Genomic DNA, 13548 nt, shown 5'->3' on the forward strand with positions numbered 1-13548 from the left:
GAAAAAAATTCTCAGACCTCTGGAACCATGTTGATTATCTTATAAATTTCCTCAGTTGCAGAGGAAAGCCTTGCGGCCTGCTCCTTTTTAAAAGAACCACTTACAAAAGCAACATGTGCCCTCTGCTCAGAACAGCAAGTCCAGGCAGAGTCCCTGGTATCATCCCTGAAATGAAGGAATCACATTTACTAAAAAGGCACTTTCAAAAGTAAGAAAACCTCAATCAAAACGGAGAGGCTTAACTCTGACAGAAATTCGGGTTGGAGTCCGGTCATCACTTTAGGGCGTGAGCCATAGAGGTCCAAATATTCAAGGGAAAACCAGGTCGAACTTTTTCTTGAGAACAAAGAGAAGGCAAGATGGCAAGGGACTAAGGACTGAGAAGAGAAATTCCTTCTGAGAAACGCGCCCCTCCCCACTCATGAGAAGCCGGTGCTCCTCCCACCCCGACCTCTGGTGAGCGGGCCGGGGTACAGGGGCCGGCGCAGCTCAGCCCAGCCCCTCCTGGATGCCTCGGATCCTCCTGGCCAGCTGCACATCCTTCGGGAACAGAGTGACGCGACCCGCATGTAGGGAGAGGAGATAGGCGTCCTCAAAGAGGTGCACTAGAAAGGCTTCTGCCGCCTGGGGACAGAAACAGAAGTAGACCTAGGCGAGGGGGCAGGGCCGCTTTTCCTTGGGGACCTGCTGAACTTGGTCTCTGAGGGCTCAAAGGTCTATACGAAAGCCTGTTCCCAGGATGAGACTGAATTGCCTGGGAATTCTGCTACCCCCAAACCAGACCCAGCCTCCAAACCCTGGGGGTTCTTGTGACACGCTTCACAGCCAGCCCTGTGGGACTCCAGAACACCCTCCTCCCATACTCCCCCTCACCCACTTGTACGCGGCCCCCTTACCTCTTGTAGGGCCAACAGGGCGTGGGTTTGCCAATTGAAGTCTACACCACGAGTGAACTGCACACATATTTCTCTTGCCTGTGAAGGAGTGGAGATGGAGGGCAAAGGAGGAGAGTGGCGAGGAGCAGAGAGTAAAGGAAGAGAGGTTCAAGGAGACTGGACTTGGGGAAGATAAGACTCTCTCCATGAGCCTCCGTGGGCAGAGGAGGAGGCACCCTCCCAGGGCAGGGCAGGGATGAAAGGGTGGATGGGTGAGAGGGTTTCTAGTTACATAATCAAAGAACACTGTTTCAAAGGTGGTGGGGATTGGAAATTAATTCCGTAAAGAATCAGAAGGTACCCTTGGCAGGCTCATGTTTTTAGAAGATAAAAGAGTCCCCTTCTAAGTTAGAGAAGAGGTCCCTTGGCCATTTGGGCGCAAGACGATAGGGTCCTCAATACCTGGGAAATTTAAAGAAAGGAGGCAGCCTAGGAGTGGGTGGGAAGCCCCCTGGAGCTCACCAAACGGCTGAAGGGGGCCTTCCTTAACAAAAGGTGTGTGCTCTTCTGAAGAGTTCTGATCTCCTTCAGAACCAGAAGTCTCCGGCGAACAGCTCGACGGGGAGGGCCTGGGCAAAAGAGTTGGGTCATACAGGTGGGGTGCAGTGGGAAAAAGGGGGTGCCTCGCAGCTTGGTTATCAAACTGTTAAATTTCTAGACCTTAATATGATCCACAAAAGCAGGGATTTTTGTCTATTTTATTCACTGCAGCTATCTTCAGCAACTGGAGAACAGCAGAGGTGCTAAATAAATATTTGTTAAACAAATTAGTGATCCTTTGACCCTCAATAATGAATCTTTCGAGGGTTTGAGGGTATTATCTTAAATGCCTTTCCTGATTCCCAATCCCTTCCAAACTGATTGGTCACCTCCTTCCTCTGGGCCCCACAGTACTTGGTACATCTTTTCTATCTTTCCCACCTCAGTTGTTTTTATGTCTCTGTTTGTTTTTCAGTTGTTTTTATGTCTCTGTTTGTTTTTGGAGCTGGAAGGAATCTGAGAGAGTATCTAATACAATTCCCTTGTCTTGGTTGTCCTTAGGCACAGAGAGGTGAGGACACTGGCCAGAACTCATTAGTGGCAAGGTGGGAACCTCAGAAGTGGCATCACTCAGCACCAACGTCGGGCTCAACACCTAGTTCCAATAACAATAAAAAGAAAGAAATCTTAAAAACATTCCCCAAAGTAGAAATCAAAAGTCAAACTCACTGACTAGAAATTAAAAACACAGTAATATAAAAAAATTAAAAAATTTCTAACTCTTGTGTTGAAGAGGTAACTTAATTGCAATGAGCCTATTTAGAAATGACTAAAACTAAAATTTACATCTCACAACTTATGAGATAGAGCCATATAGTACTAGAAGAAAATGTATAGCCTCAACCCAAGATCTGTTAGAAAACAAGAACATTAAAAGATACCTGACCTAAGTGGTCAACTGAAGTATTAGGAAGAGAATTATTAAAATAAGTCAAAAGAGCCCTGGCCGGGTAGCTCGGTTGGAGCATCATCCTGTACACCAAAAGGCTGCGGGTTCGATTCCCGGTCAGGGCACATACCTAGGTTGTGGGTTTGCTCCTGGGTCAAGGCACATATGAGAGGCAACTGATCAATGTTTCTCTATCTCTTTCTTACCCCCTCTCTAACATCAATAAACATATCCTTGGGTGCGGAGTAGAAAAAATTATCTTTAAATAAGCCAAAAGAAGGTAGAGCCAAAGAAATATTCAATAAAATAAATTAATGAAAAAAGAGTAAAATAAAAAACAGTAGAGCTGCTCCATAAATTAAGTAAAGGACCAATAAAAAGAAATGAACCTCTGATAAGTTGAATAAAGACTGAAAAAACAGCCCTTGCTAGTGTAGGTCAGTGGATTGCACATTGGCCTGCAAACCAAAGGGTCGCTGGTTTGATTCCCAGTCGGGGCACATGCCTGGGTTGTGGGTCAGGTCCCCAGTTGCGGGCGTGCAAGAGGCAACCACACACTGATGTTTCTCTCCCTCTTTTTCTACCTCCCTTCCCCTCTCTAAAAACAAATAAATAAAATCTTAAAAAAAAATCTTTTAAAAAAAAGAATAAAAACAAACAAACAAAAAACCCCACAAAAACATTTTGAAGGGTAAAATCAGCTTCAGAAATGTTACTTAAGGAACTTCCGGCCAAGATGGAGGCCCAGACTGACATGCTCCATCTCCCTCCACAACTAAGAAGAAATACAACTACTGCAAAACCAGAAATAACCAGAAGTTCCAGAAAATAAAGCTACATGGAAGTCTGACGTATGAAGTTATAAAGAAGTGGTGCTCGTCTGGACGGGTAGGAGGGGTGAAGCCGGGGCGGAGAGATCAAGCTGTGCTAGCGGCGCCAGCTGTTGTGACAGCGGTAAGCACAGACATCCGTATTTAAAGGGGGGCGAGAAGCACCTGGGGAGCAACCCCAGCTATAGACCAAACCCATCAGCTCGCAATTCCAACGCTGGGAAGGCAGACCCCCATTGCCTCAGACTGTGAGGCCCAGAGGGCGTTGGGATGGAAGAGGAGGCTCCCGGTCTCTCAGCGGAGAGAGAACGGCAGGAATCCATCTTAGACCCCCGCCCCCACACAAAGCACCACAGCCTGGTGAGAAGGGTTGCCCAGTAGTGATGAGTGCACGGGGCTCCGCCCACTAAAGAAGAGGAGGTGTGACAGCCCCGCCCAAGAAGGAAAGGTAAACACAAAACTGCCTGGATGGCAGGGATAATGATAGAGATAGCAATCATGCAGCTGACCAGAAAGCAAATACATGAATTAACGGATGAACAGATAATCTTTCTGAGGCTCAGTTCAGACCTGTAGTTATAAAACAGCTTACAAAAATAACAGCAGGACTTAATCAAGAAGGGGAAGGAATGAAGGCTAGTCCTGCTGAAATGAATGAAAGAAAACATACAAAACAAGTGGTGAGGGAAGGAAAACCAGGGATCAAATCAACAAATCAAAACATAGGGAAGGAACAAATAGTCAACCAGTGCAGAAAGAGGAAACAAAAAGTGAGGAAAATGAGGAGAGGCTCAGAAACCTATGGGACAGCTATAAGTGGGCCAACATCTGAATCATAGGGTTGCCAGAAGGTGAAGAAGAAGAACTAGAAATTGAAAAATTATGTGAAAAAATAATGAAGCAGAACTTCCCTAACTTGGGGAAGGAAATACTTACAGGTCCAGGATGCACAGAAAGTCCCCAAAAAACTGGACCCAGGGAGAACTACACCAAGACACATTATAATCAAAATGTCAAGAATTAAGGATAAAGAGAGAATCTTAAAAGCAGCAAGAAAGAAGAGAATTACATACAAAGGGGTCCCAATAAGACTGCCAGCTGATGTCTCAAAAGAAACTGCAGACAAGAAGGAACTTGTAAGAAATATTCAAACTAATAAAAAGTAAAAACCTACAACCACAATTACTCTCATATTTCTGCCTCCCCCTACCAAACCAGGCTAGTTTTAGAAAAGTTAGAGAAACGGTTTCTCTACTTCTTAGACACAGTTCAGCTTTACCGGTAGCTGCCAACCATTCAATTCTGATTGGGGAAGGTCTTGTCTGTGTTATGGTGCTCGCCAGCTTTTAATCCAGAGCCATGTGAATCCCCAACCTTTCCTTTCCAAAACCACAAAGGTATTCCCCCTCCTCAAAACCGCATGGTCAGACCCCTTCTTTTCAAAGCAGCATGGTGTGTGTCCCCAGTTAAAACTGCATGGTGTACCTCTGCTTTCCTTGCAAGCTGCATGGAGAACCCAGTTAAAATGTCTGCTGCTTATTTTTAAATCCCTGACTGTGTCCCGTGACACAGAGGTCATAGCCCCCAATTCTGACCATTCACAGAACCTCACGCAGGCTCTGTGTGCTTTTTCCATACCATCCCCCAGCCCAAGACCCCTCCCATCTTCAGAGCCTTGGATGCATTAAATCAATTTGCAAAACAAAGACACTAGCCCCTAGCCCCAGGCATGTGAAGGCATCCTGAAAGATGCTTCCTTCTCCCCATCCCCCAGCCGCAAGCTCTGGGGGGTTTTGGACATCCCTCTTCTGTAACACTAGTGGATGCAATCTAAGCTTTTCCGAATCTCTGCGCCTTTCAGTAATTCATTCATTCATTGGTTCAGCAAATGCGTACCAGCTATGTGCCCACACTGCACCCTGGGGCTACAGGAATGAATGGATCTCCACCCTCTTTTTGGGAGTATGAGAATTTCTAGCCATGGGAGAATACATTCATTGCTACAAGGGGAAAGCAGGTCTGAGAGAACAAAGTAGGAAGTCAGTCTGTGCTTAGCAGAGTGGCAACTGTCTTGTGGTTAAGAGTGTGGGCTCAGAAGTCAGATTGCTTGAGTTTGACTGTCTTTGCAGGTGACTGACCCCCTCTGTGCCCTAATTTCCTCATCTGTAAAATGAAATAATAAAAGGACTCACTTCATCCAATCATTCTTCTATTCTATGAATACTTATCAAGTACCTACCATGTGTCAGAGCCCTGGCTGGTTTGGCTCAGTGGATTGAGCGTCAGCCTGCGAGCTAAGTGTCGCTGGTTCGATCTTCCAGTCAGGGCACATCAGAGAAGGAAAACTCTGACTCCAAAAAACCTCCGCTGCCTTGCGGCATACCTCTTCAGGGGAAAGGCTAAGGGAGTAAACCCCGACAGAAAATCCGGAGCCGGAGTCCCTAAGGCGGTTTGACGTTGTAGTCAACACCGGCAACTCCTGCGGCGCACCTGAAGCCAAGCTGTATTGACTCCGTCTTTCCCTTGGACCCTTCAGCTGCGAAGAGAGGGGGGGTCTGCTGCATGGGCAACAGCAGACCCTCCATATCACCCTGCCCAGGCTCTGTAGCTTCAGCTTCACTGGAGAGGACACTCCAGCGTCATCGCAAGATGTCGATTCAACACGGGAGGAGACAGATACCGTGTCACTCCCGAGTCGGACTGCACAGCCATTCTCGGCGGTGCAGATAGACTCTTAAGAAGCTACACCATCGCCTCTTGAGACGGACGGCTGCCTCCTCCAAAGGGACTTGTTTAGAAGAAGGATGATCAAAACTATGAACATTAAAATGAAAACTGTATCACAACAATCAACAACAGAAGCTAGGGAATCGAAACAAAGGCAAACTAAGTACGCAACGAGAGTGGGAAAAGAATTATAGGTATGGGGAACATTTTGGGGGGAGGTCAGCAGGGAGGGGGAAGGGGGGAAAGGGAGGGAGATGGTACAGGAATTAAGAAGCACAGTAAGAGGGAGTGGAGTAGACAGGAAGATATTGAGAAGAACTATATGCACACCAATGGGCATGGACTGGGTGGGGGGACAAGTAGAGGGAGGGGGGGTCACTGGGTGGAGGGGAGCAGAGGGAAAAGAAATTGGGACAACTGTAACAGCATAATCAATAAAACATATTTAAAAAAATGTTACTTAAGGTGCAGCCAAGAAAAGAGAATCCACACCAAGTAGTTCAATAGAAGTGAACTCATTGCAAAGGGCTAGAAGAGCTGTGAGAGCAAATGGGGTCAGTGAGGCAACCCAGGGATGCCTTATGCCAAAAAGCTGGCAGTGGGGACTTTCTCCCTGGGTCAGGGAATGTGGGCCAAAAAAGCAGGGCAGTGTCTAGGGGATTGGTGACATTTAGGAGAAAGAGGGAGGTGCACACCCAGGAGGCAAGCTACTGGCACCTGCCCGCCTCCCTCCTCACCACCAGCCAGCAATCCAGGCACCGGAGGCAGCCTCTAATACACAGGCATAGCAGTCTCAGAACATGACAAAAGGCCATCAAACGACTGAAGAAGGCCAACACCATGAAAGGAGGCAACGAAACTCAACAAACAAAATAACTAATACCAGAGGAATCTGAGTCCAGAGAGAAAAGAGAGTGAGACTTTGAAATATACATCATACCTTCAGAGGGGGAAAGGGAAGATGTGAAGCCATGACCCAAGAACAAGCGGGTATGAAAAGCGGCTGCTTACAGAGCTCATGGGCAAGGACTGGGGTTAGTGGAGGCTTGAATGCCAACATGAGCTGGGACTTAATCCTAAGGTAATGGGAAGACATGGAAGAATTTTGAACAGAACAGAGAGGTGATCCACTTACACTGTGAAGATCACTCCAGCTGTTGTGCAAGGAAAGGAACATACGTGGAAGGGGAATAGTGGCTGGGTTGGTTAGGATGCTGGTGGCTTGGACTAGGCTGGTGGCAAAAAGTGGAGGTAGAATTGCCTGAACTCACATTTGGGCTGGACATGGGGGTGACAGAAAAAGATTTCTCCCTGGTTGCTGGCTTGAACACCTGGGTGGGTGATTGTGCCATCTACTTAAATAGGGGAAAGTGGGGATGAAGAGGTAGAGGGGAGTAATCAAAAGTTCAGTTTTCAGGATGTTTAGTTTGATTTACTCAAGCGCACTTGGGAAGAAAGGCAGCTGGCTATAGATATCTGGGCTCAGAGGAGCGATCTGGGTTAGAAATACAAATGTGAGAGCTGCTGATGTATGAGTGGTATTAAGAGTCATGGGGGTGAGACCACCTGGGGGAGGGAAAGAAAGGGAAAGAACACTAAGAAGTGCAACATCAAGTTACCGCAGAGAGGCGGCCAGGCAGTAAAAAACACTAAACAGGAACGACAGAGAGTGTGTGTCATCATGGAAGCCGAGGGGACAGTGTTTCAAGGAGAAAGGGGTCCGCTGTGTCAAATGCTTCTGAGAAGCAAAGTAAGAAAAAAAACACAAACATGTCCATTGGGTTTGGCAACACAAAAGCAGCTGTTGACTTTGACAAGAGTAGTTCAAGTGCACTAGAGGCAGGAGGGGTAGTCAGACTGAAATGAGCTGAAGGATGACTGAGAAGATGAGCAGTAGACATGTGCAGACTTAAGTCTGGCTAAGCTACACAGGGTGGCTAGGAAGGGCAGTAGAGAGAAATGGAGAGCATGAGGGGGACTGGGCTGTGGGGACAAAGACCCACCCCCTGCCCTTATCTTTAGACCAGGAATAGCAGAGCACATTTGCAGAATACCAATGTGAGGAGTCTGAATTTAATTCTAGGTGCAGGCGAAGATAACAGAAAGCTCCTGGGAAGGCAGGAGAATATGACAAAGAGCCCAGTGGGAGGAGTGGCCTCTGCTAGGAATGGGGGCACCTAGACTCTCTGTGTGAGAAGATAAGGGGGGGGTGATAGTCCAGTCTGGAGGCTTCCGTGTCCTCAGTGAAGCAGGAGGCAAGGTCACCATCAGCTGAGAGAGATGGGGGTCTGCAGCTGTAGGATTCAAAGAGGAAGAAAAAGACGAGGGCTAGTCATTGGTCAATGGAGAAGCAAGACTGCCAGACCAGGGCAGTGAGCTGCCTGGAAGTGTTCAGTGTGCGTTTGAGATAAAACATTTCATTTGAACAGGAGTGGAGAGATACTTATACATAGGAAAGCAACAGCAAACACCATACTTAACAATATTCCGTTAAAATCACAAATGAGACAAAGATGGCCAAAGCACTGCTCTTATTTCAATACGAGTCTCAGGGCCTCACTGATAGAATACAGTAAGAAATAAAATGCATACAAATGAAAAAGATTCAAAGGTCATTATCTGCAGACAATATAATAGCCTACTTAACAATTTCAATTAAAAGAATATGAGGATTAACAAGAGAATTCAGCAAGTTGGCTGCATGCAAAGGTTCTTTATATTTAGGGAAGAAAACAGAACTCCCATTCACAATGGCAACATCTATAAATGATCTATAACATCTTTTCTCCCTCCCTGCTCTCAGCTATGCAGCAGAAGACAAGTAAAACAGCACCATGGGGTCTCCCATCCACCAGACCGCAGTACAGACGCCCGGACTGCGGCCAGTCTTTCCGGGCACACGCCTCCCAAAGGAAGCAAGCTCAGAGCTCTGTGTTTGAGTTAAGAGCACAGCTATTTACGGAAAAACCAACAAAGTGAACCTAGAAGGGCACCTTCTAACAGTAGAATTGTTGTTTGAAAGAATCACAAAAAGCAGTCAGTAATGTCGCAATTTGAAAAAGCACAAACACTGACTTGTAGAAAACCTGTACCCGCTAGAGCAAGCTGTGGAACCTTCTTCAAATGGCCTGGCCTGCCAGCGCCTCAGAGTTCCCATCTGTAAAATGGTCACAATGTAAAGCTGAGATGGCTCACGTAAAGAGTTTAGCACAATGCCTGGTAGGGGTAAGCACTCAATGAATGCGAGCAGTATCAAGAATTAGCATTAGGAACTAGGTCGTCCGGGCCAGGCCTTTCTACTCGGAACCACCTTCCCCAGTCCCTCGCCCGGCTTGGAACTTGGGACCCGCCTCGACCGCGTGCCGGAGGGCCTGCGGACCAGGGGCTGGGAAGTCGGGCTTATCCAGGCTCAGCAAGAGCCTCGGTTTACCCGTCTGTGAAAAGGGCGCGCGGACACGGCCGTGTCCAGCTCACAGAGAGGCTGCTGCGGGGCCGGCTCAGAGGGACAGAGGCCGAGGCCGGTTACCTGAAGGGGGGCGCGGACGGGGGGCGGCGCGGGGCGGGCTCGCGGCGCGTCTCCTCGGGGTTTCGGGCTTGCGTCTCCGGCGGCGCGGGCCCATGGCTGCCACGGAGGGTCTCGGCCCCGCGGTCCCTTCTCGGCCTTCTGGGTTCGAGGGTAAAGGCTGGCGTACGGGGGAGGTCTAGGAGCGCACCGGCAACGTGAGCCCGCGGGATAGGTCCCACGCAGACGGCGCTGACTCGAGTTCAAATGGCCCGCTCCACTGAGTACTGCCAGCGTTTTTTAAAACCCGAATCCTGCGACTCCCAGTGGCTGCCTCTGAAGCAGAGCGACTGCAGAAAGGACCAATGAGAGCACAGGCCGAGCGGCTAACGGCGGCGGTGATAGGAAGAAGAAGCGGGGCACGACGGATCGACGGCGGCATCAGCCAATAGACACTTGGAGAGATGAAAGGAGGAAGGAATTTCTCCCGTCCTCTACTTGTGGGTGGCGGTGCTGTCAAACTCAAGTACTCCGGTGCCCTCTGGCGGAAAAAGGGGGGCTCGATTCTGGAGCTGCAGATGTGATTGTAGAACGCGATTCTCTCGACAAATCACTTTGCTCAAACATTTTATGTTTTGTCTTATCGACCCAGTAATAGCATTTTAAGATAAGGAGGCAGACTTACAGAGAATATGACAACACCTTATCTCGCCTGTGAACCGCCCCCCCCCGCCCCGCCCAGAAACACCCCGCGAATATGACTCAGAAGCCAATGTAACTTGCGCGTACGTTACTGATGATTAGGGTCCTGGCACAGCCAGGAGTGGGGCTCTCTTGATGGGGTCAGGCCGGGCAGGCCTCAGCACTATTCTTGGGTCACACTCTCCAGCATTACAATAGAATCAATAGAAGCGTCCCAGGAAAATGTCACCTTCCCTTCCTGGTGCGGATAATCCGCATTCAGATCAAGTGTAGATCTGGGTAGTGAGAATAAAGGGGATCTTACTTTTTAGGCTTTGCTTTCGTGCATTTTCTAAATGTTCTACAATGAACACGTACTATAATCAGGAAAAATGTCATTACACTGTGCAAACACAGTGGAAAATAGTATGACAATTGGTAAAAAAAAATTAAACAAAATTAGCATATGGTGCAGCAATTCCACTTCTGGGTATGCACTCGAAAGAATTAAAAGCAGGGACTTGTGAGAGAGGCTCTGGGTCCCTCGGAGTGGATGAAGAAACTACTCAGACACTCACCATCTGAGGAAGGAAGGGAGAGGGTTTTCTGTGTGGAAAATTGCCCTCGTTTCTTTATTAGCCAGGGTTTTCATCTACTTTCTACATGGGAAATGCGGCCCTTCACCAAATGGTTGGGAGTCATAACAAAGGGAAATGCAGATCAATACAGGGAGAAGCGCCCAGGTATTTTACACAAGTTTGAAAACATTTACTCTTACTGAGTTGTTCTGTTTTTCACATCCTACTGACAAGAATTTGGGGCTATTCAGAGAAAAACAGAGCAGGTTCCCTTTTCCTTAAAAGCCACTTTGTGTTTCTGTTCTATCTTTAAAATCTCTTGGAGGGTGGGATTCATAGCAAACATGGAAGACAACCTGCTGGTCAAGGCCGGGGGGGCGGGGGGGGGGCACAGCTCCACACAGTGGTCAAAGTCTTTAGAACCACGCCTGCCTGTCTCCCACATCTCCCCATGCCTGTCTGTCCCCCAGACTTGAACGGTTATATGTACACTAATATTTATAGCAGTGTTATTCATAATAGCCAAAAAAGTCCAAGTAGATGAATACGTAAACAAATTGTGGTATATACAATACAATGGACTACTATTCAGCCTTAAAAAGGTAGTAAATTCTGAATAATTTACATGAATGTTACACCATGAATGAATCTTGAAGTCATTTTATTAAGCAAAATAAACCAGACACAAAAGGACAAATATTGTACGATTCCACTGGTATGAGGTGCTTACAGAGGTCAAATTCATAGACAAAAAGTAGAATGGCAGTTGCCAGGGATGGGGAGGGCAGGGGGAGAAGGAATGGGGAGTTAGTGTTTAATGGGGACAGAGTTTCAGTTTGGGAAGATGAAAACGTTCTGGAGAAGGATGGTGATCATTGTAAACAATATGAATATTATTTAATGCCACTGAATACACTTAATAATGGTCAAAATAGTAAGGTTTATGTTGCGTATATTTACCACTAGAAAGAAATAAAGAGGAGGGAGGAAAGAGAAGGAATGTTTAACTGAGTCCTTTGAAATGCAATCAAATCACAAAAATATGACTGGTTTTCAGAAATCCAGGTTAAAGCAGAGGCAAGAAGTCCAGCTACCCCAGTCCTCAACACCCATTAATCAGACACAGCAAATCTTCACTTATTAATTCTGCTTTAGTCATATAGCTCCTACTTTGCTCTTTTGAAGTAGAAAAGGTAGAAAAAAGGATTAAAAAAAAAAATCCTCACCCAAGGATATGTTTATTGATTTTAGAGAGCGAGGAACAGAAAGAGAAACATCAATGTGCAAAAAAAAAAAAACGTTGATTGGTTGCCTTCCATAAGCACCCAACTGGGGACTGAACCCTCAGCCTAGGAATGTGCCCTGACCCGGGATCAACCCACAATCTTTTGGTGTATAGGATGATGTTTCAATCAAATGAGCCACTCGGCCAGGGTGAGGATTTTCTTTTTAGCTTCCACATAGAAGAGATCATATTGTATTTGTTTCGTTCTGAATGAACATATTTCACTTAGCATAATGTCCTTACAACAGCAATTTTCAACCTCTTTCATCTCATGGCACATGTAAACTAATTACTAAAATTCTATGGCACACCAAAAATATACATATTTTTTGCAGATCTGACAAAAAAATAATTTTTATTCACTCACACCAGGCAGCTATTCTTGTGTTCACTGTTGTCATTTTTTCACTTGACAATTTAAGGGAGAAGAGGTCAGCGCCCCTGACTAGTCAGGTATTGCATGTTTTAAAAATTCTTGCAGCATACCAGAATTCTTACTGCCTTATACAATAGAATATCCTATAACCAAGGCTCTAAAAGGTAAGTCTTCTTCTTGAATGGTTCTTGTGTTCATCCACACCACCATTTCCATAGTTCAGATCCTAATCAACCATCAGTGATCTTACTGGCCTTTAGTACATCCTAATGCCAACCAAATGTTTCCATATAACATGATGATCTTCCCAAACAGCCAATTTGGATCATGTTGCTCCCTTACCTAAAACTTTCCTGGGCACCCTATAGTCTGCTGAGTCCTAACGCCTCAGCTAAGCCTACTCTGGCCTTGTCTGTGGCCACTTCCTGTGTGACACACTTAGTGCCAGGCATACCAGTCGATCTATTTAGCTGCAGTTCTCAAGTACATCACCTTGTGACACACATTTCTGTGCCTTTTGAAAGCTATCCCTTCCTTTTGAAACACTTCTTCATCTTTCCCTCCGCTCACACCACCAAGCCTAGAAGGCTCCTGCCCATCCTTCCAGCCCAAGTGGAGCTCTCTCTGGGTTCCAGGCAGTGAGCTGATCTGTCCTGTACCACCTCCCTGGATACAAAGGCCTCTTATCGCACACTGTGTTGTTGGAATTCTTGCTTTGCACATTCATCTCCTGTTTTCTTGGATGGATCCACATCAAAGAGCACATCAGTTCTCAATAAAGTTTGCTGAATTCTGAGGCAGAATTCCTCATTGAATTTTTTGGACAAGAGTTCTTAATGAAGGATGATTTATAAACTTTCATGGCTACATAGGGAACTAACTCCCTGCTGACTTCGGGTTTTGAAAGATGTAGTCAACTAAAGACTAGAGGGTTTCTAAACCAAGGCAAATAGGAAAGAATGATATTGATCTATAAGTGGGTTAGGGAGATGAACACATTTAGGAATGCTGGGAACTTTGCCTTTTTATTAGTAGCCAAGGTCTTGAGAAGTAACATGACTTGTCCGAGGGTCACCCCCAGTCAAGGTAGAGGCAGGGCTGAGGACACAGCTCCGACTCCTGATTCTGCTTCTTTCCCTTACACCAGGTGACCCTTTGCTCCAGTCCTCCGTCCACCCTCCTCAGGAGACAGAGCTCTGACCTCC

At 46.6% G+C, this 13548-nt stretch overlaps 1 protein-coding gene across 1 annotated transcript; it reads right to left on the reverse strand.

Annotated features, from left to right (window-relative positions):
* Positions 1-271: 271 nt before the first annotated feature.
* On the reverse strand, positions 272-9727 carry CENPA (centromere protein A). The gene is made up of 4 exons (XM_090280194.1): positions 9448-9727; positions 1398-1504; positions 897-974; positions 272-624 (listed from the first exon to the last, which is right to left on the reverse strand). Exons 1-4 carry the CDS (start codon positions 9539-9541, stop codon positions 490-492), a joined length of 414 nt encoding a protein of 137 aa, XP_090136320.1. The 5' UTR covers positions 9542-9727; the 3' UTR covers positions 272-489.
* Positions 9728-13548: the final 3821 nt, after the last annotated feature.

The sequence above is a fragment of the Furipterus horrens genome, unplaced genomic scaffold (genome assembly GCF_987537825.1).
Source record: "Furipterus horrens unplaced genomic scaffold, mFurHor1.1.pri manual_scaffold_6, whole genome shotgun sequence".
NCBI lineage: Eukaryota > Metazoa > Chordata > Mammalia > Chiroptera > Furipteridae > Furipterus > Furipterus horrens.